This window comes from Limanda limanda, chromosome 8 (genome assembly GCF_963576545.1).
Source record: "Limanda limanda chromosome 8, fLimLim1.1, whole genome shotgun sequence".
Taxonomy (NCBI): domain Eukaryota; kingdom Metazoa; phylum Chordata; class Actinopteri; order Pleuronectiformes; family Pleuronectidae; genus Limanda; species Limanda limanda.
Genome location: NC_083643.1, coordinates 6,942,168 through 6,967,582, shown reverse-complemented (window position 1 = coordinate 6,967,582; position 25,415 = coordinate 6,942,168). Strand labels below are relative to the sequence as shown.

At 43.6% G+C, this 25,415-nt stretch overlaps 1 protein-coding gene across 1 annotated transcript in view; it reads left to right on the top strand.

The window, feature by feature from the left end:
- The window catches only part of fgd4a (FYVE, RhoGEF and PH domain containing 4a), a 54,278-nt gene that overhangs the window by 22,381 nt on the left and 6,482 nt on the right, over positions 1–25,415 (top strand). The window contains exons 8-11 of the mRNA XM_061076487.1: positions 11,080–11,163; positions 19,967–20,119; positions 20,959–21,238; positions 23,752–24,151. Coding sequence (XP_060932470.1) covers positions 11,080–11,163; positions 19,967–20,119; positions 20,959–21,238; positions 23,752–24,151 — 917 coding nt within the window. The remainder of the gene's footprint in view (positions 1–11,079; positions 11,164–19,966; positions 20,120–20,958; positions 21,239–23,751; positions 24,152–25,415) is intronic.

Sequence of the window (25,415 nt, the reverse complement as noted above, 5' to 3'; positions counted from 1 at the left end):
CCCTCTTCTATACTTTATAACCAGAGTCCTGTGGATGTTCGGATCAGGCTCGTGTGGATCAGCGTGCAGAGGCATATGTTGATTTGTAGGTTTGATGCTTCCTCTTCATCTACTTTCACATTCCTCTCCTCTCTGCTTTCAGCTTGTGCTGCCTAATTAAGTGGAAATTTGAGAAATAACCAGAAATCAGAGGGAAGCGAGCCGGTCACGGAGGCAGCAGGGGGCCACGTACGTGATGTGACCCAAAATGAAGTCGTTACTCAAGAGAAGCTGAAAGGAGGAAGGAGAGTTAACAGCCTTTTCACAACCAATACTTGGTTAGCCTCAGTTTATTCTCATGGGTATTTCGCTTCCTCCTCTCTTTCGTGTTGCTTTAAAGTAAAAAAAATGCTGTGTCATGGTTCGGCTCTGGTCTCACCGGCAGCGTCTGTGGCGGCCGATCATCTTGTCGTCTTGTCCTCTCTGCGTTCGGTGGTTTATCTTTCTGCTGAGCCTCCGCATGAGACAGACCAGAAATGCTGATGCAGTTTGACACTTTATTCCGCCAGGACGTGTGAGATTAAGTGCTGCGTGCAGGATGTGTGTGTGTGTGTGTGTGTGTGTGTGTGTGTGTGTGTGTGTGCGTCTGTGCATGTGCAGATCTACAGAAAATCAGCTGACTGAGGTTATGTGCACTGTGAAGTGTGCAGAGCAGGTTAACATGAATATTTTTTTTGACAAACATGCCATCAGCAATGAGTAAGAGAGGAAGTGATTTTAGTCGAAGGGTTATGAGCGAAACAGGAAGTTTAGTTCAGGCCCCTTTTCTCTTTCGGCCTCATTAGTGCCCCGGCCTCGGCTGTGGGCTCGGCCTGCCGGGTTGCCTTCAGGATCGCAGGGTTGTTCTGTGCATTCCAGCTCTGTGCCGAGGATATGGGCTCCCGTCAGAAGAGCTCATTCATTCTGAGCACAATGAAATACAAGTCTTCACCCACGCTGTTTGATGTTTACTTCATTCATAATGCATCGTGTCAAATCTCTTTAGTATTGATGCGTCTCTGGTGTTTTAAATGCGCGGGGATCAATCGGAGATAAACAAAGAGACATTGAGGACGGATCAGAATGAAGAATAGATTAATTTGTCAATTCAAACTATCACATCAACTACTTATCATTTGAAATATTGTTTTTGAACAGAAAGGGTCAGAATCAAGCAGCTTCTCTCACAGTCTCTATCCCTGTAGCTGTAGCTAACCAAGCTAACATGACTTGCTTTGAACGCACATTATGATGTTTTGTCCCATTCATGTGAGAATTCAGATAGACATGTGATAGTGTCCTTGTTTTGAGAAGTAGTCTTAACATGATGAGGAATAAAGGTGTTACAGGGAAAATCCTATTTCTAACATAACAAGCAATAATCATATTTGGTGTATTCTCTGTTGTATTTTCAAACTGTATTGATTTTTATGTTACACAAGGTTTTTTAGGGTGTTACCAACGTTTTTGGTAAATGCAGCAGTTTGAACTTCTCCAAACTTACCACAAATTGCACAGTTTTTTTGGCCGTAATGTAACAAAGTAGGCCCGGATTTGCTTTGTACTATTTTGATTCACCATTTACTGTTTCACATCTAGATTACACCTGATTACACCGGACCTTTAGCACCACAGGTTACGAAGAAATGCCCATATTTGTTTTGGGATACTTGGGCCACATTTAGGTCACTTTAGACTCACATCCATTTAGTCCGGGCCACAAGAAGGTCAGAAGTACTGTGTCATTGCCTGAAGTGGCCCACATTTGTATGCTAGCATGGAATAAAGAGCAGAACAGAGTTGCTAACATCAATCTAATGTGTCGGTAGTTTCCACACATGGAGGCATCTGGTAGGTAAAATGACTATGGAATAAGAAATTGTAGAAAAATGTCCGAAACCTTGTACTGGTGGACATGGTAAACACTTGAAGGCAGCATTGTGCTTCTGCGTTTTCTTGGTCCCCTTGTGTCATAGTTTTTTACTTTATTTTACTATTTTCAGGGTAAACAGTGAAATAGTTTTGATTTAACGCTCTTGCAGAACGATTCATTGCGTAACAACCTCTGAAATGTTGTCGGCAACACATCCGTCCGCTATGTCCTTTCACAAATGTCATGCGCTGTCCTCCTGTGCACAAGGCGTCTGTTGTGGCTCTCTGCTTCTAACTCAGGGCCTCGGAATATTTTGTCAGCCGGCGCTGTGACTTGTACCCAGCAACTGGATAACAACCAAGGCATCAGTTTGGAAGAATTTCTCATGGGGGTTGTTCTTGGAGCTGGAGCTGTATTTTCGCTTCAGGAAGTTAAATTTGCTGAACTGATGGAAATTTAAACGGTTATTTTTGTAAATATTTGCTCACCACGGACATCGAACGGAAACATGACTTCATCGTGGGAAGAAATACCCTCGGGGGGGGAAAGCAGCTCGATAGTTTGACTTACAGATTTAACACTAACATGTGAGTGCAGCTGGTTTGCTACTGTAGATTATTGCTTTTCATCGACTTATCCTGATTGCTTTGTGCTCACAGAGTAAAACCAGTCTTTCATACTGGATATCGGTCACTTTCACTTTCACGCATCTTATTTATGAGACATTTCAAATCCGTTTGACTCAGTCTTATCGTTAAAGAGCGATGAATAAGCACGCTGCTGTTCACTTGTGGACAGACGGGTCTGCTGGGGCCCGGTCACACGAGGCGATTGAGCGGACAGGATATTGATTGACACATTTGGGATCGCCTGCCCGGCAGCTGGGATCTGTTTTCCGAGGTTTAGCCGGGGCAGGTCACAGGGGGGAGGAGATGGGGGGAGGTGGATGAGAAAGAAGGCGATAGAGAAAAGACTAGAGGAATGAAAAGGGACATAGCGAAGGGGGGAAGTGTGAGAGATAGAGAGAGAGAGAGAGAGAGAGAGAAAATGACTGTTGCCCGTTGATGTAATCACAAACTCTCACTCCAACAATCGATGTCTTTCTCAGTGACCAGCGATCGAAGCGACCACTATCTCTACGCTTATCACTTCCTATAACCTCTGCTTTTATCAACTCACGGTTTCCTTCTGAGGTCACTTGTGGAACTACACGGCCCACAGCACAGGAACCTCTGATGCCGTTGTTCTCTGGAGGATTATTATCCCTCGCACTCGCAGTGACAACCAAGAAACAGCAATCTGTCTTGTGTCCTCTTCCTTTTTTCTGCGTGTCCTCTTTGAAGTACAGACAGGAAGTGTTTAACGGGGGGGGGAGGAGGGGGGGCGGCTGCCTTTAAGGGTCAGGATCACAGCGTACCCAGTAGCCCACTCGGTCTGCCCTCATTAGACATGGGCCAGGGAGCCAGTGTTCAGATCATTGCTAAAAGCTTATCTTCACATGCTGGGGCTCTGCAGGGAGGATGCTGGGAAACGGTGAAGCGACTGACAGCGTCCGCACAAGATGAGAGGAACATGTTTTTAGAAGGAGGAGGAAAGTGTGCAGGCAGGTTTGTAGCTGAAACTGAAGATATCTGGTGCAGGCCCCATGCAGTCAGCTCAAATTCTGTACGAGCTAGGTGCACATGCAGTAAATCAACACAGGGCTTCCCATTCTCAAGTTATAGCCTGGCAGTTTGAACATAAATTGATTTTTTTGTGGCCTGGAAAAGTAAAAGTATCCAAGAAAAATCTGTTGTAACTTAACACTGTTGCTCAAAAAATCATTCTACTCTTTCTTTCAACTCTAAGATCATCTTAGAAATCTTCAGTTATTAGTTTTTTCGTTTTTTAAGCCTAAACTTGAGCTGGAGAACGTAGTGGAGACCAAAATAAAGTTAAAAGGTAGAGCTCGATCCAATATATTGGTAATGATTATTATTAGGGCCCGAGCACTGACATCAAAGGTCAGGTGAGGCCCTATTGAAATTGTAAGGATTATTATTATTCAAGCAGATGAATTGTCTTTTTGAGGGCTTTACCATGCTCAAATTCTTACCAAAATTTGCAGAAAGTTAGAAAGTGGTGAAAATTTACGTATTCTGAAGGAATTTTCAATGGGCGTCGCAAAATGGCTCAACGGTGCCCCCCGAGACCCCTGGAACGTGTTCACATTGACCGGTCTTCACAAAAATCAATATACAGGTGTATCATGACCAGACAAACAAAAAAGTCTTAGGTGCAATGGAAAAACGCAACAGGAAGCCTGCTATTTTGCATTTAGTGGCCATTTTGGCCATATTCCACATTTTTACTTTGATTTACTTGTACCAGGGCTTTCATCGGATCAACTTCAAATTGAGATGAGTGTCATCACAACAAGATGGAGATAAAAACTGACCGACGGATTGATATTTCGTCACACGGTGTGACTGTGGCGTGGCGTCAAAGTTTGATTACACGCCATTAAAACACGATGTTCTGTAACGCGGACATACATGGACCATGAATCCTTTGATGCTGAGCCGCAAACAAACAACTCCACTCCTGCAGTGTCAGTCTTCCTAGATCAAAGGAAACTTTATGTCTTGCAAAGGTAGGTCTCTTTCTCGCTCAGAATTGGGACATTTCCTCAAACCGTGTAAACATTGAGATACGGCCCGCTAAAAGAGTCCACTGTGCATTGTCCTATCACCACCAAACTTCTGTCTCATGATCAGAGTCCAAGACTGAACAGCTCTATCTGTCAATATTTCCTCAGTCATTTTTTTTTTTTTTCAGGCAAAAAGCATGCAACGCTGCAAAATGCATATGCTCGGGCCCACCCAGTGCTGCTTTGCATCCCTAGAAATTTTAGTTAAATTTTAAAATTTACTGGTTTGCAGTAGCTTACACTCCTGGCCAATAAACAGTCTGAAACAAAGCTCCCTTGGAAATGGATGAAAAGTTTTCCGTTTTACACTTTTGACCTCTATGGAAGAGTATTAGGTGCATAGCGAATCAAGGAGGAAAATGTTCTTTCCTTTTGCATTTTGAGAAAAGTCTAAATATTAAGAGTAAAGTTGCAATGTAGAGAATAAAGTCAAAGTAAATCAGAGGATGATCTTTTAATATAGTGTTTATTAAAACTTTTATTTCAGGGAATAAGAAATGCAGAAAAAAAATTGCATTCATGTTGACATTTTATGTCAAAAAGTATTGCATTGTTGTACATGTTTTCTTTTTGTTTGTAGTTAATTACAAACAATTAATGGTCTGACTGTACAATATCGAGCCTCAATTACATTTCTTGGTTATTAACAACAGCATCAAACCATTTAATGACAATCAGCTCATGTTTCTAGTATTGGAAATCTTTTCCTCCATAATATTTTTTTGCTTCAACCTTACAATATGATCGTTTCGGCTCCAATAAAAGGAAAGTGATGGTGGACAGACAAGAGGCACCACAAATATGCCGTAAATACTTTGCTGATTGGCTCATTAGCCGTAAAAGGAATTCATCACAGGATTGAATTGTCACGCTGAACTCTACTTATGTCCGTGTTTGGAGACTCGGGGTCTCGTCTGGTCACATAAAAGCGTCACATGGCCTTTTAATTTCCACTCTATTATGTTTGTGGCAGTAAACCATAACTCTTTGGTGATTGTCCATTAAGGACGGACAGGAGAGGGAGAAAGGAGACGGACGCACCTGGTCTCATTCAGAAGCCAATCTCCCGTGTCAGGCATGAAAACCTTCAGACGGACACACACACACATCATCACCGGCATGAACCTCACTGTGATTAAATGGGTGTGACTCGGCATATTAATGCATTCTGCCATTTCCATTATTTATGAGTTACATCTGAATGGTGGTTATCTCAATCTGGGGCAGACATGCAAATGAGGTTACTTTGCATTCTTGTGTCCTTAAGGGCAGAAACGGGCCCTTTTTCATATATTCTATGGTATCTATTTCACATCATTATAGGACGATAAGTGTCGACCCCCCGCTGTGATTCTGGCATTTCTAATTTCACATTCTCTGTAGTGGGGCATCAGGATTCAGATGAGGATAAAATTGGGGGTTTGAGGTTTTTAACGCAGGCAGATTTGTGTCTGAAATAGAGTTTGGATGCACCAGAGTAAAACATGATTTGGTTCGTTGTATTAAACAATGTGTTTTATAAAGGGCTTGGTATATTATTAAGTTTTATCAGTAGTGCAGATAGTCAAATATTGACTGTGCAGCTGGTTGATTTGTATTTTTCTCTCTTCCCCCTTCCTCACAACACAACCCTTCTTTCTTCACCTTTACTCAGCATCGATTCACATTGTTTCCACCCCCTCCTTTACTCCCTCTCCTCTCCCCCACCTCGGGGTGACTTTGTCCTTGAGCACTGGTATTATTATGGAAATGGTTAAAAGCAAAAGGCGATTTCTCCCTCCCTCTTCCCTCCTCCCTCCTCGCTCCTCCCTTCTCGCTCCTCCCTCCCTCACCTGTTGGCTCTGGTTTCCAGGGAACCGGTTTGTGCACTGACACATAGTTTAGAGGCTTCTATGAGCAGATACAGACATGAAGCAACCAGACGACAGGGACGCTTGACGAGAGGAGTGTAATGTCCCCGTGTGCCTGCGGATACAACTGAGCTGAAGGAGGTTGAGAGATGGAGAAGTACCCGCAGTGTGACAGGACGGGCCTGTACTGGAGAGGAGTGCTCACAGGTACTGTTGTCTTTTGTTTGAATGCCATGCTGCTCCGCAAAAAAAAAACATCAAGAGACTTTGTTTTGGTTTCAGTGCAGAGTTCAGAGGTGAGTTGGTGAACCGCTGAGAAAAAAGAAACGCTGGAGGTGGCCCTGGTTTTATCTCAGGAAACCACACACACACACACACACACACACACACACACACACACACACACACATGCTCACACTTGCTGCTAGACAAGTGTATCCATCAGTGAGGAGCAGTCACCTTAAAAACATCCTAAACATGCGGCGCGTCTGTCTGAGCCAAATGTGAACACATCATTGCTCCTGACTCATCAGGTGAAAATGTTATTTTTATACCTCAGTGACACGTTAAAGTACCGTTTATGAAAATATATTAAAAGAAATTAATGTGATTTAGACTGAAAATCGTATATGTACTGTACTGTCTTGCATTTGACGGGGAGTTAGCTTTTGGTCGGAATAGAATAGACAAGGGTTTGTTCAATCTGTTAAGAAACTTCAAATATGTGATAATAACAAAAGTTTTTAACTGCGCAGGCTTGAGAGCTATTTCCAGCTTTGGGGGATTTCATGTTTAATTTATTCAATTCATTCAGTTTTTAGTTTCGATTACTTATCTTTTATTGGGTCCTGCTGAAGAATGTAAATCTTCAACATATCTAACATATTTTGTTTGTAGAGATCAAATAGTTTCATGACGTACAGCTCTATGCCCTTTGTGCCAGGGAGGAAGCTTTTATTTCTGATCTGACTGGTGTTGGGTTCTAATATTTTCATCCCATGTTTTAAAAAGTGAAAGTGGAGACAGACACTGAAGGTTGTAAGCAGCAGCTGGTAGATTGTATTGTATTATGGGATACAAAGTTTGCTCAAGCTCCTAGACTGATACTGGATTTATGGGAATAGGAAAATGACGAAATGTATAAATCAGCCGTCTGGCTCAAGTTTGCATCTCTTACTACCTGCAGAGTTCTGAAGATCTGATAACAGTCACAGATCATTAACTGTGTGACGTTGACAGATAAGACAAGGTATAAATAAAACTGAAAACACCAGTTTATGATGGTGACACTGTGGAAATATCATGTGAACTCATGTCAGGGGAAACAAAAGCATATATTTGGGGGCCGACTGTTATATTGGTATAACTGCGATATTTGATCATTGTTTTTACCTTGATTGTGATCACTGGAAAATTTGCAACCTTGGTTAAGGTGTGTCCACGATAAACTGAAGCCCAAAGGCGAACGCTCCCAATTTATCAGGTGTTAAATAAATATGAACTGACATAACTATCCTTTAATACCCTCAGCTTTATACTGTACGTGCAGCGTGTGTTAACTGTAACTGACAGCAAACTGGCAAGAGACACAGACGTCAGTGAGAGAAAAATTGACTTTCAATCGTTCAATTTCTCTCACATGCTTTTCCCCTGTTGTTATGTAATGGGGGGGGGGGGGGGTGAGCGGGAAAGACTTGTCATTATCTTTGCTTCCAGACAGACTTGAGTTTAACTGACAGATTTGACCCCTTCAGTCTCAGTCTCCTTATTGAGATGTTGTTGTGGCTTGCGTCTCACTTCACTTCCCCAAAAAACCCGACCAATAACCAGCTTCTCCGTCGGCCGTGGTTAAGAATCTTCTTATGAGAGTCCAAGACTTCCAGATTAAAAACTGGAGAGTATGAAAAACAGGAAGTTGACCGACAGGAAGAGGAAGTTTAGGGTCAGGTCAGTCGACTCTCATCTCTCCTTCATACTCACCCCCCAATTCCGGAATCTCACGAACCCATTCTCTCCACCTTTACGTGCTTTATGGATGTTGTCACGTATGTTCTGACAGAGTGGTGTGTGTGTGTGTGTGTGTGTGTGTGTCTCAGTTCTGACATGGCAACACGTCCCTCATGAGACAATAGGTGTGTGCTGGCTGTGATCACGTGACCGGTGGTAGTTTCCTCTACGGAAAACTGTCTGATATGTACGTAATGCTTTTGATAAGCTGCTTATCATTCATGCTCTGAATAGAGAAACGTATAACAGATTGTGCTAAAACTTATGAACTGTAAAGTAAGTTTATGTGTATGTGTGTGTGTCTGTCTGTCTGTGTGTACATGTGTGTGTATGTGTGTTTGAACAGCAGGCAGGCCTGTCATGAGGAGTCCAGATGGTGGGTGGAGAAAACCCTCCTTTAATCCCTGAGCCAGGATATTATAACCCCCCCTTTACTCTCACTCACACACACACACACACACACACACACACACACACACACACACACACACACACACACACACACACCGGGTACCTCCTCTTGCTCGGCCCCACGCTGAGTCCACTTTTCCTTTACGTGGCATTATCCACTCTCCATTATGTCGGCCTCAGTTCTGTCTCATCACAGCTCAGATTCTGTGGATAAATACTTTTTGTGTTGAAAGTTTGTTGACAGGTGGACGGACAGTTGATCAAATATTTTGAGTCAAAGATCTGTCAGAGTACAAACAGCTGTTATTCAGTGAGGCTATTCATTGTTTGTTCATCTTTGTAGCTCCGAGAAAAAACACACATCATTGAACATTTCATGCAAATTGTTCCTTGTTCAAACAGTGTCGGTAATTTAAAAGAAGCTTAGACACATTAATACCAGGGCGCATGGTGATGTGTTTATTATAAATTGCGGTTTCCTTCACCCTGCAATGGGCCTTAAAATTTAAATACTTTATATTTACATCGGGCGCGGCTCCTCTCTACGGAGGCCACCATGTTTTTTTTACAGTAGCCCAAACTGGACAAACTAAACACATTTTAAGTTTTTAGGACAACTGAAGGCCGCCACAGGTTCTCTGTCATGTTTGGAAGGGGAGGGTGAGGTGAGGGATGTTCAGCTGCAACATGCAACTCAACCACTAGATGTCACTAAATCTTACACACTGAACCTTTAATAAATACCGGATATATAGACTACTCAGTTGTCTTAGTTTGTGTTGTTTAATCAATCATGAAATCAGGCTCTGCCACTGGAGACACTCTGGTTAATTATTCATTGCGAGCGAGTGGACACGTTGCTGACGTTTATGACTCGTGACACACGCAAAACTGAAAAGAACAAAAAGACAGGATAAAAAAGAGGAGATGTACGTTCAGAAGATGTTGTTGTCGATGTGCTGTGAACAAAAACACGTGATACCCACAGCTGACTTTATACGTCATGTCTCCTGCTGCTCCAGCCAGTGCCCCCCCCCCCCCCATCTGATCGTTCCTGACATTTGTCCTGTTGTTGTGAATGCGTCTAACTCTAACGTCTCCTGGTGTCTTCTTCATATGAGAAACGTCCATTGCTGATCGCAATGTTCATCCTCAAAATCATTTGTACTAAAGTTCATGGTAGTTTTTCTAATAAGTAGGTGTTTAATCAACCAATATAACATATAAGTGCATTTTGACAGTTAATGTGAACATAAAATATTGTTAACAACAACTCGAAAAAGCATAAAACTGAACTGTATAAAGCTTAAATTGAGGAAAACTAGTGTAAATTAAATATTTACTCCTGCATTTTGCTGCTGTGACAATCCGGTGTTAGCTGAATGTTATGCAAAGTCATTTTTTTCTTTTGAAATAAAATAACACTTGAAAAAATGTAATAAAAGAGAACGAAATAAGCCTTTTGCCGTCGGGATTGTTATTGTGTCACTTCATTGTCGTTACCGGCACATTACTTGAGAAGGATAAAGCCGAAATGAGTCAACTCAAATTTAATTAGCTCAACTTTCATTTGTGCGGCTGTTGTGTTGTGCGACGCGGCACTTGCACATGTGGCTGAATGACAACGTGCAGCTTTGATGCACAATGTTAGATCAGGCTGTGAGAGCACAGGTTGGTGTTTGTGTGTGCACCCGCCTTTTAATTGTGTCTCGTGTGTGTTTGTTTGTGTGTCTCATTAATACTCATGTGAGCCCATCATAGCTGTTATCTTCTCTTTAATCTTTTATGTGCATATGAAACGGCTGCTTTGAAAGAGGCTTCGCTCTCCCCACAGACGATGCCCCACAAATCACAGACTAATTAGGGTTCTGCTCCCTCGAGGGACGTATGTGTATTTCCTTTTCATTCTCAAACGCACAAAACAAACATAAGTTTACACCTGATCTGGATAAATGCAGCTACTGGATCCACAGCTCTGGTGGCTTTGATGATCTCCGGCTTCGTGCACGTCTATCATATCATATTGGGGGGGGAGAGAAACCATATAAGTCTCACTCCACCATCTTCATTTTCATCTTGTCCCCAGTTGGAGCCCCTCTTAAATAAAACATGGGCTTGCCTGAAATTGCTTGAAGTTGCCTCAGATGCGGGTCGAGTATTTAAATAGCCTCCTGTTCTCCAGTGTGCTCGCACTACACAACAATAACAGTGAACCTTGTGTTGTGTTGCAGCGAGGAAAGGGAAAGCTGCGTGTTTCCAGTCGAAGAACGCTGACGAGGAGGCGTGTGTGGCCGTGAAAATCGAACACTCAAGAGGTAGGAAACTTTCAAAATCATCCTCTACCTCCTTCTCCACCCCCCCTCTTTACCCATGCACCTATTTATTATCTGCTTTGAAAATAGACTGCAGCATTTCACATCTCGTAGTTGTTTATATAATTTGGTTTCCTTTTGCTGGTACTGAAGTTGTCCACTTTTGTTCGTCCTCATCTTGCAACGTGTAGGATGTGGTATCGTTAAGATGCAAAGCTTTGTGACAAGTCAGTCAACACCTTGAATTCACAGCAGGAGGTCCGTGTACATTTGCATTTTAAATTCATATCACACCAGGAGTTTCAGTCCTCAGTAAACTTGACCAGATCTAATGAAATTGTCTACTTCTAATGGGCAGCATGAAGCTCACAGACACGCAGGGGTGAGAAGGAAGCTGCTGCTCTCTGCTCTATTTTTACTTCAAACCTGCAAGAGTGTGTGTGTGTGTGTGTGTGTGTGTGTGTGTGTGTGTGAGAGAGAGAGTTTGTGTGTGTGTGTGCGTGTGTGTATGTGTGTATGTGTGGTGCACAACTGACATCTTGATGAATGGCTGCTTGCCTCCAGCCCCATGGTGCCTTCCTATTTTTTACTTTCTCTCATTTTCTCTCCTCTTTCTTTCTACCCGTCTCACCCCTCTCTGTTTCTCTCTTCTTTTCACCTGTCTGTCTTTTCTTTCCTCGTCTATTCCTCGTGTTTTTTTTTTATCATGCTATTTTTCCTAATCATTTGCATCCTTCCCCAGTGTGCCCCCTATACACTCCATCCCCTGCACCCCTTATAGTGTGGTGCACACTGGGGGCTCTAATCTCACGCTGGCCCTTGGATTAGGGGATGAGGCATTGTTAATCTGAAGAAAGTCTGGGTCGTTGAACAGAAGTGGCTAATCCCCCATGCATGGTGATAATGGTTATCCGTCACCCTGTAACAGACACACACACACACACACACACAATGAATGCTTCACGTGCTAGGTTAAAACCAGACATGCAGTGTATCTGCCCTCGCTCTAATCTCTCCGGGCGATGTAGGGCACCAGAAACACTTAGATGGTGGGTTTTGGAGTGTATGTGCCGCTTAAATGTGAACATGTAAGTGAGATCTATGGACATTCTCCTGAAATTATCCAAGAGGGGGATGTGAAAATGCAAACGTATGAGTCAGTTGCTCCGAACCTATTCTGCCAGCTCCCTAGGAAGTGATACAGAAAATGCCCAACTGAGAAAAGGAAGGAAATTCACAGTGAGCGAGAGGGCGTGTTGAAGGGGTTTCTCAAACACGATATCTCAGGGTGAGACGAAGATGTCGACTTGGAAAGAAAACGAGATGCCAGAGCTTTTGTTGATAAGAGCCGACACAGATGTTGATGTGCTGCAAAAACACGTGACTTCTGCAGAACAATTTATATTTGTCATGTCCTGCCTTCTTCTGCTCTTCCCAGATCAGATGCCTGGGACAGTCTGTGGAGTGAATGCATCTTTCTCAGTATTTTAGTATTGTGAGTCTGCCTCATAACTTTGTACTGTGTCAGCAGGAAATTTAAATGTCCTACAAAAACCTGATTTTTAATTAGGAAAGATTAAATATCTTTGGGCAAATCCTCATCAGTGTAGCCTCAAACAAAACTTCTCAAATGTAAACACACACTTAATCTCCTAGTTTGCCTCGTCATGCTGCAGTAAAAAGGTCTATTAAATCCAATGGAAGATACATTCAGGTTGCAGTTATCATGTTAACAGATTTCTGCAGAAATAACGGATTTCTATAACATGTTTGTGCACATGTGCAAGGTGAAGATGTCCGGCAGGGAAAAAATTGTTTCCTGCACAACTGAGGGATGAAAACAAGTTTGAATAAAGCTTTTCTGCAGCTGAATTGATTATGGTTAAATTTACCCATAAGACCTCAGGATTCAGCATCAAATATCACACGTGAAGAAGTCGAGGGCAGTAATCTGTTAATCTGATTTCTGTTCAGCTGCATGTAAATGTCGGCTTTATACCAACCTGGTGCTTTCGAGCCCATTTCCTGGATTTGCTGTATGACAGTGAGTAAAGTACTGAGACACCACCACAGGCAGGATTCCTGAATACCAGTGAGACCATGCCCTCAACAATTCAACAGGATTCTGCAGAAATTGGTTAATTGCCCCGACTCACCCCCCCTTACCCTCCTGGTCAGCACCACCACAAGCAGAGTCTAACTCTGTGGGAAGCAATGCGACTATTGCTGCAACCGGGACACGACAGTACAGCTTTGGTCAGTTTTTACTTCCCCCCACTGTGGGAAGATTAATCCTCAGCATTGTTATCATGGATGTTCGTTTCATTTGTCTAGAATGGATCTGATTTGAAACTTGGCTTTGTGTGAACTGCAGTCATGTGAGCAAAAAGGAATTTAAAGGGAATGGAATCTCCACTTCCCCAACTGGTTTAGGGGAATGACAGGTCGTTTCTCCTCATGCTGAATCTGAGACATGCAGGTGTGTGACGTGCACGGACGTGTACGTGCAACACAAACACACATGAACCTTTCACACATTCACAGATAGCACGGCAAGAACTATTAACGTCAGCCACATTGAGCTATAGGCGTTACTTAAATAAAGGCTTCCTGTGGTGGCTCTGTTTGTTTTTGTCACTAAGTGATAGTTCATAAGAGAGTTGATAACACTGTGCGCGGCTCTGAGCTCGACGTGCAGAACAAGACTGATACAGAACATGGAGAAGCCGGAGTCGCAGTTCCCTGTTCCGACTTCTGCTAAAGGTACAAGTTTGTTCGGGGTTATAAATAACAGTATAGATGAGATCTTTGTTTCACTTTTATACGTGTTAATACATAGTTCTACATATTTTACCAATTGCATGTTCTCCTGTTTCTTTACACGTCTCCGTGTAAATGTGACACAGGAGCATGGGCTTTAGTTTTTCATTTTGTTTTTCTCGGTTGCCTCTAGCAATGTGAAGGAGAAGAGAAGTTGATGTGATGGTGGTTAATAATATTATATGATATGCTCAGGGCATGCAGAGGAGAGAGCTGGTGTGGTGTGTGTGTGTGTGTGTGTGTGTGTGTGTGTGTGTGTGTGTGTGTGTGTGTGTGTGTGTGTGTTTGTGTGTCCCTCTCAATGTGTTAGTTTGTTAATCGTTACTCAAACTAACGGACTTCACACCCTGTTAAATGTGTTTATTGTGCAAACTGATTAAAACAAATGAAACAAAAAAGTGAGAGGAAGCAGGACTTTAATCAAGTTGTACCTGAAAAGACTCTGCACGTACGGCTGAATTGAATGTGTCATAAATCCAAATTTCATTTCTCCTGTCAAATTAACTGCAGTTAATTTTCACACGTCATCGATGAAGAGAAGAATATTGTTTGTGCAGGAATCTGTAGCCGGACTCTCATTGATTTGTGAATTCTACATGTGCAGACCCTGTGAGTTCAGAGCTGCAGAGGCACACGTGTGTGTGTGTGCAAACCTCTGGAAGTGTGTGCGTTTTTTTAAAGCCACTTAAACCAGGGGTGTGTGGCAGCGAGAGCGAGGGAGGAGCCTGGAGCAGCTCGCTGAGCGTGTTCGCTGCAGCTGAGTCACTCATCAGTGGCGGTGCAGCCTGGGAAGATCGCATGGAACCTAAACTCAGTGCTCTTCTGGGACACACACACACACATTCTCTCTATCTCTCTCACACACACACACACACAGACACACACACAGCATGGCCCCTCACTGAGGAGACTCTCCACAGCTGTTTTCCCCACTCTCTCAAACACAGGGTGAGTTCAGTCTTCAACTTTGCATAATAATTCATTTCTCCTGCCTGTGTTTTCACCTGAGATGTTTCCTCTGCAGTGTTCGATTTCTCATCATCTGCAGCAGAGCGTATACGGTTCTGATGTGTAATAACTGAAACAGGCTCAATGTCTGTTTATCTGTTGATCTTCATTCTTAAACTGTCCGAGGCTTTAAACGAACAAACAGCTGACTTGTGTAAACAGGCTCCGAGGGATCAGTGAACCTTCTCCTTTTCGACCCTTTTGTGCCTCAACCATGATGTAACAGTTGCAGGTTGATTTGTGGCGACAGAGCAAAGCATGAAAGTCATTTTTAAAAGAAAACTCTGGGTATGCCTGTTAGTTCCAGCTTCTTCTATCTACTTTCTACTCTTGTTTCCTGTGTAGAACACACGCAGACAATCTTTAATATGCCAAATCTTTTACTAAGCAGAAGCAGAATTTGTAAAAAAAAGAAAAGTCTCTTTCAGACATTTCATGAGAACACGTTGGATATGAGTGTCTCAGCAGCGAGAGGACAAAGTATCTGTCTTACATTGCTAGACACTCCTTTGCAGGTCGCTGGCAGGGTGCGGACACACACACACACACACACACACACACACACAGGTTTGCCTTTTGCTTTTGTGTGACTCTGAAGTATCGACCCACATTCTTTCAGATGTGGGTGAGGAGGAGGGACTGAGAGAGTGTGATGAAGCTCATGTGACAGACAGGAAATGCAGGTGTCCTGTGAGGTGGCAATGCCCCAGTGAGTTGTGGTCTTTGCCTCAGAGCATGTGTTGTTCTGAGAGCTCATTACTGGCACATCTGCCCAGGTCATTAGTGGCTGGTGGACGACCCGCTCTACCTCCTGAGCCACAGATGCCACCAAATAGTCATCTTTGTTTATACAGCAACTTTCAAAACACTGTTACAACGTTCTTCACGTGTTCAAACTGAATAATTAAGGGTAACAAATGACAGCAATTACAGCATTAGAAAACAATAGAGCACAAAGAAATAAGAAAGAAATGTTACAGATGAAAAAAGAGTGATAACAAAACAAAGTGAAACATTATACATTGATTAAAACAGTCGGTAAGATTAGAGCTGGATTAAGAGTAAAGAAAAGAGATAAAAAAGTCAAAGTTGAAGGTGAATTAAGCCCCCCCCCCCCCCCCCCCCCCAGGCCTGAGAAATCACTCCTAGAAAATGTGCTTTTAAGCAGGATTTAGAAGAAGCAAAACAAATCGCCGCGAATATTTTTGCAGAAACTCATGTTCCAGGAAGATGATGCAGAAGTGAGTCCGATTCATTTCCTGTGAACTGTCATTCTAGAAAATTGTAGCCGTTCATCCCTTAGTTATTTTGCATTGGACCAAAGTGTCTCGTCAACAGAACCTTGCTCTGCCTGGAGCCTGGAACTATTTCAGACTCTTGCTCGAATGATTCACTATTTCAGGAGCTGTTTTTTTTTTTTTTATTGTTGCAGAGTGAGATATTTGTCCCTCAGCGTCTTTTAGTCGATTTGCAGTAAACTCTTCTTCCCTCTCCAGCTGTGGAGTAGCAGAGCTGGAGGGATGTGGATGTCGTAAAAGCTGCGGCACCTCACACATTTATAGGAATATAACTCGCTGAGCCATGGATGCTTTGTAACAGATTTGTTATAGCTCGTCCCTTGAAGGGAAATACTCTCCGCAGTTGTAGATAAGTTTGTTCTTTGGCGTTTTGCAAACCAGCGCCGTGCATAATTCCTTTTTATCTACAGCGTGAAAGACGCCTGACCTTTACGAGAGCATTTCTCATTTTCTCGCACGCGCTGTGAAGTTTTGGATTTATTGAGATAGAGGCAGACGCCTTCGGGGCTCAGTCGGCTCAGGAGAGAAATAAATTCAGCATCTTCGAAAACGGTAACTCGGCAGTTGCCATGACAGCAAGTCTCACTTTCCTGTAACGAGGACACGAGGCAAAAGGTTAAGTCTCGGTCTGATTTGTCAACTCCTCACTTCCTGGTAACAGCCTATGTAAAAGTAGCAGTCATATCCAAAGTGACAGCATATAAGACGTTGGGCGTGCTTGAATTGTCAATCAGAACGAACAAGTCTCGTTTCCAGACGCCAGGACTCCCTCCCGCTCACACAGATGGAGGAGGCGAGTGGAAGTGGCCCAGCAGGGTGGTGGCTGGCTGCTTCTCATTCACTGAGCACGGCGGTCTGTCACTTGTGCCCAAGCCAGCTTTAATGACAAGATGCCAGAATGAGCGTGTTACCAGGATCTGTAGTTCCTGCCAAGCACAGAAAGGAAGCGGCGATCACGCTGGTTATATTTTTACTGTAACAGACACATCTGGGTTTCACGGCCCCAATCGTTAAGATAAAAGCGTTATCTCAATTGTACACGAGAGCTGGCACACGCAGGCACAATCCAAAGGGCGTACGTCCGCATTTCCATATATACTCTATTTGCATCTGTCATTTACTGATTTTAAACATTTAAACACACTTAAAATACCTGCCTGACTTTCTATGGCTGCTCTGGGATGATTTAGAACTGAAGGGACCAGTGTTTGACACAGTTAATAACAACCTGAGGAGACAGAGACGAGCTGTGGACCGTGGTCCTCCTGCATTATCCCAGGAGAACTCCACCCAACCATACATGGACTACTTCATGTTGGGCCTTATATGTACAATAAGCTGTACAACTTGTTCCTGGATGTTTCCTTACGATCTCTCGATGTGGCCTTGAGGGGAAACCTAGCACGTAATCAAGAGGGATTCCTGAGGCTGACTCCGGGATTGATTGGTGATTTTGAGGCTGTGTTTAAAACGTCTGCTCTGCCAAACTCAGCGTGGGACCGTTTCCACTCAGACGGTTTCTCGAGCTGTTGTCTTTAATTACGGTCATGTTGGTAAAAATAGAAAGAGTCACTCTATGATTCTGTGGCGATTCTGTTTCTCTTTCTGTTTGGGTCGGTAAGATAAAGATCACTGTCGAGAAAAAAAAATGTGATGGGGCCCCGAGCACCGTCTTTACAATTCTTGCAAACAAATACAGTAAACAACACATACACATTCTTCACTCTCATAGTAGTTGTTCATATTTATCGCTCATTAGAGCTGCACTCAAATCATGTTTACAATTAATCAAATGAGTTTATAATGTGAAAGAGAATTACCACCCCACACTCAGTTTGTACTTTGTAAGTGTCTTGAGGGAAACTAAATTTAATGATTGATTGACTCCATTGGCTCTCACCAACCTGTCAAGCCACAGCTGCTGCTATGAAAGATAAAACCACTTTACACCAGCTTCCTAAAGACAAAATCTAATTAGCAGCTTGCCTGAGCAGCTAATGAACTAGCTAACCACCCAGCTTTTGGCTCACTGTTAACTAGCTGTTATCGATACTGTTCACTAGCTATATTGAGCAGCCATTTATCTGTTTACAAATTTAAAAACAAGTTAAAAGGGAACGGGTAGTGAAGATCGCTCTTACGGTCGATGCCAAGAGCGCTAACTCCAGATGATTCCGTCTTGGGTTGACTAACACTTGATAACGTTAGAAACTGTCATATTCGTGCTTCCTGCTTGGTCTGCTGCCCCAAGTGGACAGAAAAACACATAGCTCTTGGTTTTATTGGAGCAGGATGGTATGTGAACTTCTGAAATAAGATTATATCTTTGTTAATGATACTCTCTCCTGGAAAGATCCTCTCAGCTATAGGCTGTTTCTCGACTAGAAGAGTGTCTATCATGAAATGAAACTATTCTTAATGATTTGTGATCCGATGGAAAGTTTCTTCTTTCGCAGTTTACAGAAAACAGAGGAGATGTGAGCTGTAGTTTTTGCGGATGCAGGATTATTCCTTCCCCTACACACACTGTTTATCCATTCAAGTTAGTCAAGGGCGAAGCTACATCGATTTCAGCTACAACCTATTTATCAAGGCCTCTCGTTAAGTCACACACACTCGTTTAAAGGGTCGCCCCAAACGGAAAGTAATGGACTAACAGCTTGTAGAATAATGAGAGGGCCCTCGCAGCTCCTGACAATGTAGTTCCATAAACGGGCATTTGCCTTACTATAGGCTGTGTGTGTGTGTGTGTGTGTGTGTGTGTGTGTGTGTGTGTGTGTGTGTGTGTGTGTGTGTGTGTGTGTGTGTGTGTGTGTGTGTGTGTGTGTGTGTGTGTGTGTGTGTGTGTGTGTGTGTGTGTGCGCGGCTGTGAGGTCAGACAGAGGTGGATTTAGGCTCCTGTAAACACTGTGCCTTAAATAAGTCTGTGTGTTCTCTCTAAACACCGATGCTGCACCATCTGTGTCCAGCTGGTCGGTGGAGAGCCCGGATCTGGATCATTAGCCGGATGATCAACCTAAACCCGTCTGACACGCTCCGATGTTTGGTCTGCAGCTGTTTAGCACGAGCATATTCACAGAGACCAATATTTACAGTATGTTCTATTTAAATAGCCTGTGGTTGTCAGTGGGGAAGGAAGTTCAGTATGTTCCTCTGAATTGGACACAGGTTTATGACAGCAAGTGAGTTTTTTGAAAGCCACTGTGAGTCTCCTGCTAAATCTAGATGTGAAAAGGTAAAGTAAAAATGTTAAATAACTACATGCACATGTGATTCCTCCATTTGCACCTGATTGAGCCTCACATGAGGTATTGTACCTTTGAATGGTGAGAAGTGATCAGCTGAGATTTTTTTCTTCGATACTCAAAATGTTGCAGAGACATTGGCCTTTTTAAACAATTTCAGATTTTTAGAGAATGGATGCACATTAATAATACATCTGAATATGTCAATATGTTCATCATCATCGCCATCATTTGATTTGAGGTTGCATCAGTGGATGTGCAAGTGATCTTTTGTGACCCATGGTTCATGGTTGCGTGTCACTCTCTCACCACTCTGCCCTCATTCACAGTTTCATCATCACTCTCTTTTCATTGGCTGGAAAACCACAGATGCTGAATTGATCGTTGAGCCTGTTGTAATAGAATCTCTCTCTCTCTTGTCTCTGTGTCCTTCAGCTCTCGGCAGTAGTCCGGCGAGCGATCGCAGCAACGCACCCAGCGTGCAGGCGTGTCTGAACCGGGCCAGCGCTGGGACGAACAACAGGAGCAGGGGGGGAGTCAATGGAAGAGTCTCTGGTGGCAGGCCTCGGCTGCAGTCTAAACCAGAAGGTAACGTAACAACCAGACGCTCTGAGCTGTCAGACGACAGGAAGCTGTGACAGGGTCCAGATGAATCACACGTGAAAGTAGTGACACACTGATTTAGTGTTCAGTCCCATGTTGACCTTCCTGCAGCTCTAACATTGTCCCTATTTGTTTTGTGTTTATTTACTCTGTAATTCCACCGACAGTTTATATAATCAATAGAAGGTGTGAGTCCAGGCCTGGGAGCAGAGAACCCTGAGCCTTGTTCCTCTTTGGTTTCTGTAAATCATTTTTCAAAGATAAGACAAGCTTCCATTGTTAGCGCTGCTATGAACCAGACAAGAAATATTTCATTACTTATTAACAAGAAACTGATCTCTCTTTCCTGAGCCAGGTTGCCTACTAAATACAAGTTGAGGGTGTTAAATGAAATCAAAATCAAAACTTTGCTTTGAAATCTTCTACAATGTATGAGACCATTGGTCCCTCCCTATTCCAATTGATTTGTTTAAAAGGTGCTGCATAAATAATCCGATAGCGAAAACAATTTAATGTTAGTAAAACAAAAATAAATAAAGAAGTAGAAAGAGATGATAAAATAGAGCATAACAATAATAAGAACAACAACATTTATATATCATAAATGCCATAAATTATACAAATTATACTGAAATGTTGGTTTTAAGTTTACAATTAAAAATATCTACATTTTCAGCACATCTCAGATCAAGTCCGTGTTCTTTAATAAACAGTCTGTGGTTCTGCAGCAGGTGTCATAAGGGATCTGTTGGGATGTCTTATACCGCCCCCTTGAGCTCTAAGTTGAAATTGCATTGAAACATTTCCCCCTGTTTTCTCTCCAGTGCCTCCAAAGCCACTGCACCTTCAGAGCCCAGTGACTGACCTCTCATCCCCACTGGGCCGCACCAAGAAACCATCACTTAGACGGGGCATGGAGGAGGGAGGCGGAGGAAGAGGAGGAGGAGGAGGAGGAGGAGGAGGAGGAGGAGGAGGAGGAGGAGGAGGAGGAGGAGGAGGAGGAGGAGGAGGAGGAGGAGGAGCAAAGACGACAGTGAACCGGGAGAGGGCCAAAGAGAAACACTCCAAAGTCTCAGACCTGATCAGCCGCTTTGAGGAGAACAGGTAAAAAGGTTTTTCATACTTATATATATATAAACTCTGATATAATTTTTTAAATATCTTCTATAACATTAATCAGATTTCTCTCGTTTCGTCTGAGAAATCTTGCCGACTCAGAATATTAACCTTCCCTCCGTGTGACCACCGAAGCAATTCATTTTCTTTGATCTTGACACATCAGCTGTGGTTGAATAACTCCATCCACGTCACTCAATGGCTTTTGTAATAAAAACAAAACAACCTCATTCAAACTGTCGCAATCCCAGTGACGGAAAACCCTTTCCTCATGTTTCCTTCACGTGAGCTATTTCAATGAGGGTAAAAAAGCAGAAGTGTCTTTTATTAAACTCTTGACTCACTGATAGCGGCTCAGACTCGAGCCGCAGACAGAGCGAGCGGAGATTAGCCCGTTCCTTCACAAGCCCAGCGTTAGCCGAGGGGATGAAAGGAGCTTTGTACAGACGAGGGGAAACGCGGCTGCTCATTCAGTGGTGGGACCGGACTCTGGGTCGCGGGATGAAGCCCAGGTGGATGAGGTAGGAGCTCTAAGAGAAACTTAAAGGTCTCTGCTTTTATGCTGATCCTTTACAGTTAGAGGGAGATTTAAACTTTCCAGGATAATAGACTTTCCTGCAAGGTTTCCCCTCTTTTTGTTTGTGTCTTACATCTTGTTCTGTTAAGTTTGGATTGGAGCTGCAGCCCCAGGAACGTGAGTGAGGCCTGTTGATGGCGATGAGAGGCACAACAATGGTGTCCTTGTCCCCCTCATACAGTCAAGCCCAGAAATATCCGGTGGTAGCAGACCCACTACTCAGTCTCCTTCACCCTGGAGCCTCTATCACCTCCGCCTCTGAGCTCTAAACGCAGGATTACTAAATCTAATTCCCATTCCCAGGCGTCCTCTGCACCTGTCGTCGCAGATTCAACAGTGAAACGAGGTTAATGAGAGAGACGACGTGGTGGATCTGTCCCGTTCACACTCCGGCAGGGCTGTGGGGATTAGCCCTCTAGTGGGAGAAAAGTGAGAAAAGACCTGCAGCTTCCGAGAACAGAATTAGCCCACTAATATACTAATCTGGTTCACATGGCACTTGGCTGCCTCGAAGGAGCCTCCACAGCCTCATGGCAACTGGAGCTGTTGTTAAAGCTTGTGATTCGTTCAGCCTGTTGAGAAAAACACTGGACGTGCACTGGAAGGCTTTAGAGGAACTGTATGTATGTGTGTGTGTTTGTGTGTGTGTGTGTGTGTCAGTGTGTGTGTGTGTCAGTGTGTGTGTGTTGTATTAGAAACCCTCCTCCAGCTAATCACGGTTCATTCAGTGCACCTCGGACAAATGGAGATTATCCTTTTTTCACATTTCAAACACGTCAAGTGGCCGTCAGCCCAGAAGTGTTTCACCAGCCTGTTGTTGTTCCTCTATTTATAACAGACTTCCTGTTTCTACCGGACAGTCGCACTCAGCGCAACAGTGACTGTTGCTGAAGCCTGAATATATTTATATATATTTTAGCATTGTTCTAATCTGGATACAGATGCAGCTTCTTTTGTAAAGTCTTTGCAAAAACTGGGGATGTTTCTCAGGGCTGGAGGTTTGTGGCCGGTTCTGATGATTTATCACCGGTTTTTAAACTCAGAGGATCAGCACAACTGAGCTGAGCTACAGTAGCTGTAACAGTGGAAGTCTGGAGGGTCATTTATGGGGAAACAGCTGGACTGACGGCCGGGAGAGGAAGCAGGAGCAGCTGAATGGTGACATTGTACGTGTGTGTACGTGTGTGTTTACATGTCTGTGTGTGTGTGTGTGTGTGTGTGTGTGTGGTTTCCATTCCTGTGCTATATTTCAAATCATCTCCTGCTGACGGTTCTTAACGTTTCATTCATGTTCAATCAAAGAGGGAAAGTGATGTTACAGCTAAATGTATAAAGCAGGTTATCTCACTGTGTGTGTGTGTGTGTGTGTGTGTGTGTGTGTGTGTGTGTGTGTGTGTGTGTGTGTGTGTGTGTGTGTGTGTGTGTGTGTGTGTGTGTGTGTGTGTGTGTGTGTGTGTGTGTGTGTGTGTGTGTGTGTAAGTAGGACAGCATCAATCACACTCTCGGGAGCTGTGTCGTACTCCTCCTCCTCCTCCTCCTCCTCCTCCTCCTCCTCCTCCTCCTCCTCCTCCTCCTCCTCCTACTTCTCACTGTACCTCCATTCCTCCTCCTCTGCACACACACACACACACACACACACACACACACTCGTTACAGCAGCCTCTCCGGAGCCTCACAAGACAGAATGAAGTTTGTGCATCTCAACCATTTTATTTTTAACCCTCACACTCACGTGCAGAAGCTCTCGTGTCCCACACTCCCAGATCAACGTGCCCGGGCACAGCAGCTACTCAGCAGCCTCCTGTAATCTTCTGTTGTTTCTCTCCCTTTGTCTTTGGTTCAGGTCGCTGGTTGAACTCTCTCTGTTCTGCTGATGTGTTAACTCACTTCCCCCTTTTGCCTTTTTTTGCCTCGGTTCCTGCAGCAGCACAGAGAACAAGAGAGACAGCTCGCCGCACAAACCTGTCAGCAAGTCGACCAACTGCAGCCCGGCCCACCGGCCCAGCCCGAAGCCCACGGAGAGCGACAGGAACCAGGAGAACCTCCCCCCCGCTGTCAAGGATGACCACAAGCCGGCGGCCAACGGGGTGGTAGCGCAGATGGAGCCGGAGAAGGAGGATAAAAAAGAGCAAGAGAACGGAAGCGTGAGGATAGAGACCGCCGGGCTGGTCAATGGAGATATGGGGGACGGGGGAGCAGAGCAGGAGGAGGATCATTCACCTCCAGAGACAGAGACGACTGATGGAGAGACTGAGGAGGAGAAGGAGAGTGGGACTGTGACAGAGATCGAGCACCGGAGTGAAGAAGGGATCACAGAGCAGAAGGTAAAGTGATGAAACAGCGGATTTATCTTGTTGGTGTGATTAGAGCCTCGGTCCGTCTCGCTGCCTCGGACAAACAAACGTTTATTTATACTCTGGACTTTCAGTGTAATTAAAGTCGTCTGATCTGCTTCAGTTCTGGGTCTCTCAGACATCGTAAAGATTGAGTTACAAAGTGTGTAGGGTCATTCCTCACTGTTGTGTGTGTGTGTGTGTGTGTGTGTGTGTGTGTGTGTGTGTGTGTGTGTGTGTGTGTCTTTGGGGTTATTTTCTGCAAAGGCCAAGCAGATGCCAAACGTTTGAGCAGCTGACTCTGCGTTTCACTGACCCCCCCACCCCCCCACTCCCTGTGGTGGCTGCTGTTATCTGCAGATTATAAATATCTCAGGTTGGAATCAATCTGTCTTTTCTCAGCGCTGGAAACAACCGTCTCTAGAGAGAGGAAGAGCAGAGGCCAGAATAACCGTCCTCGTGTTTACACTGGTGTTGTTTCACTTTGGAGCCGTCGCATGTTCCTCAGTAAATCCAATCTAGCAGCCAATTGAGTCATGTGACCATTCCAGTCTTGATTACTTCTGAGTGGCTTTGTTCCCGTGATTGAATTTCTCATCAAAGTTATTTGTACAGTTTGGATTTATCTTGATCTGTTTCCTCTTTATCTCGATTGGTTCTAAAACACTTATTTAACCCTTCAATCTGCCAGATCAGAGGGTTTTATGTGCGTCTTTCTCCAAATGTGGACGTCCTGGTTCTAATTTTTGGCCTCAAGTAATATATGAAAATTATTTAGACGACTTCATGATAAACCCACGCATCCAGATGCATGCAACTGTGGTTTCATATCTGCCAGATGTGACAATCAGAAGCCATTTGCTCATAAATTTGCCAAATCAACTTAGATTCTGGTCAAATTCCAACAAGACAAAAGATTAAGCATGTAAAGTGTCTTTTGAGGAAGTTTGTAGTTTTCAAGCCTACGAAGAGGTTTCTAGCTTTAATATAAATTAGTTGTGTTTTTAAAACTTTTCTCGTCCTTTTTTATAAAAACATGTAAAACACAATCTGAAAAGTAGCTTGTGGCTGCACCTTTAAGATAAAACTACAACGTAAACCACTTAACTCTATGTTCAACTGTCCAAAAACATTATGATTCGCATTTTTCTTCTCCTGAAATATAATATGCCTGAAAAAACAAAACAGGAACTCGTCTGTCAGACTCTCATTAGAGAGTCATGGCTCTACTGACAGATGAATTATGTAGTAACCT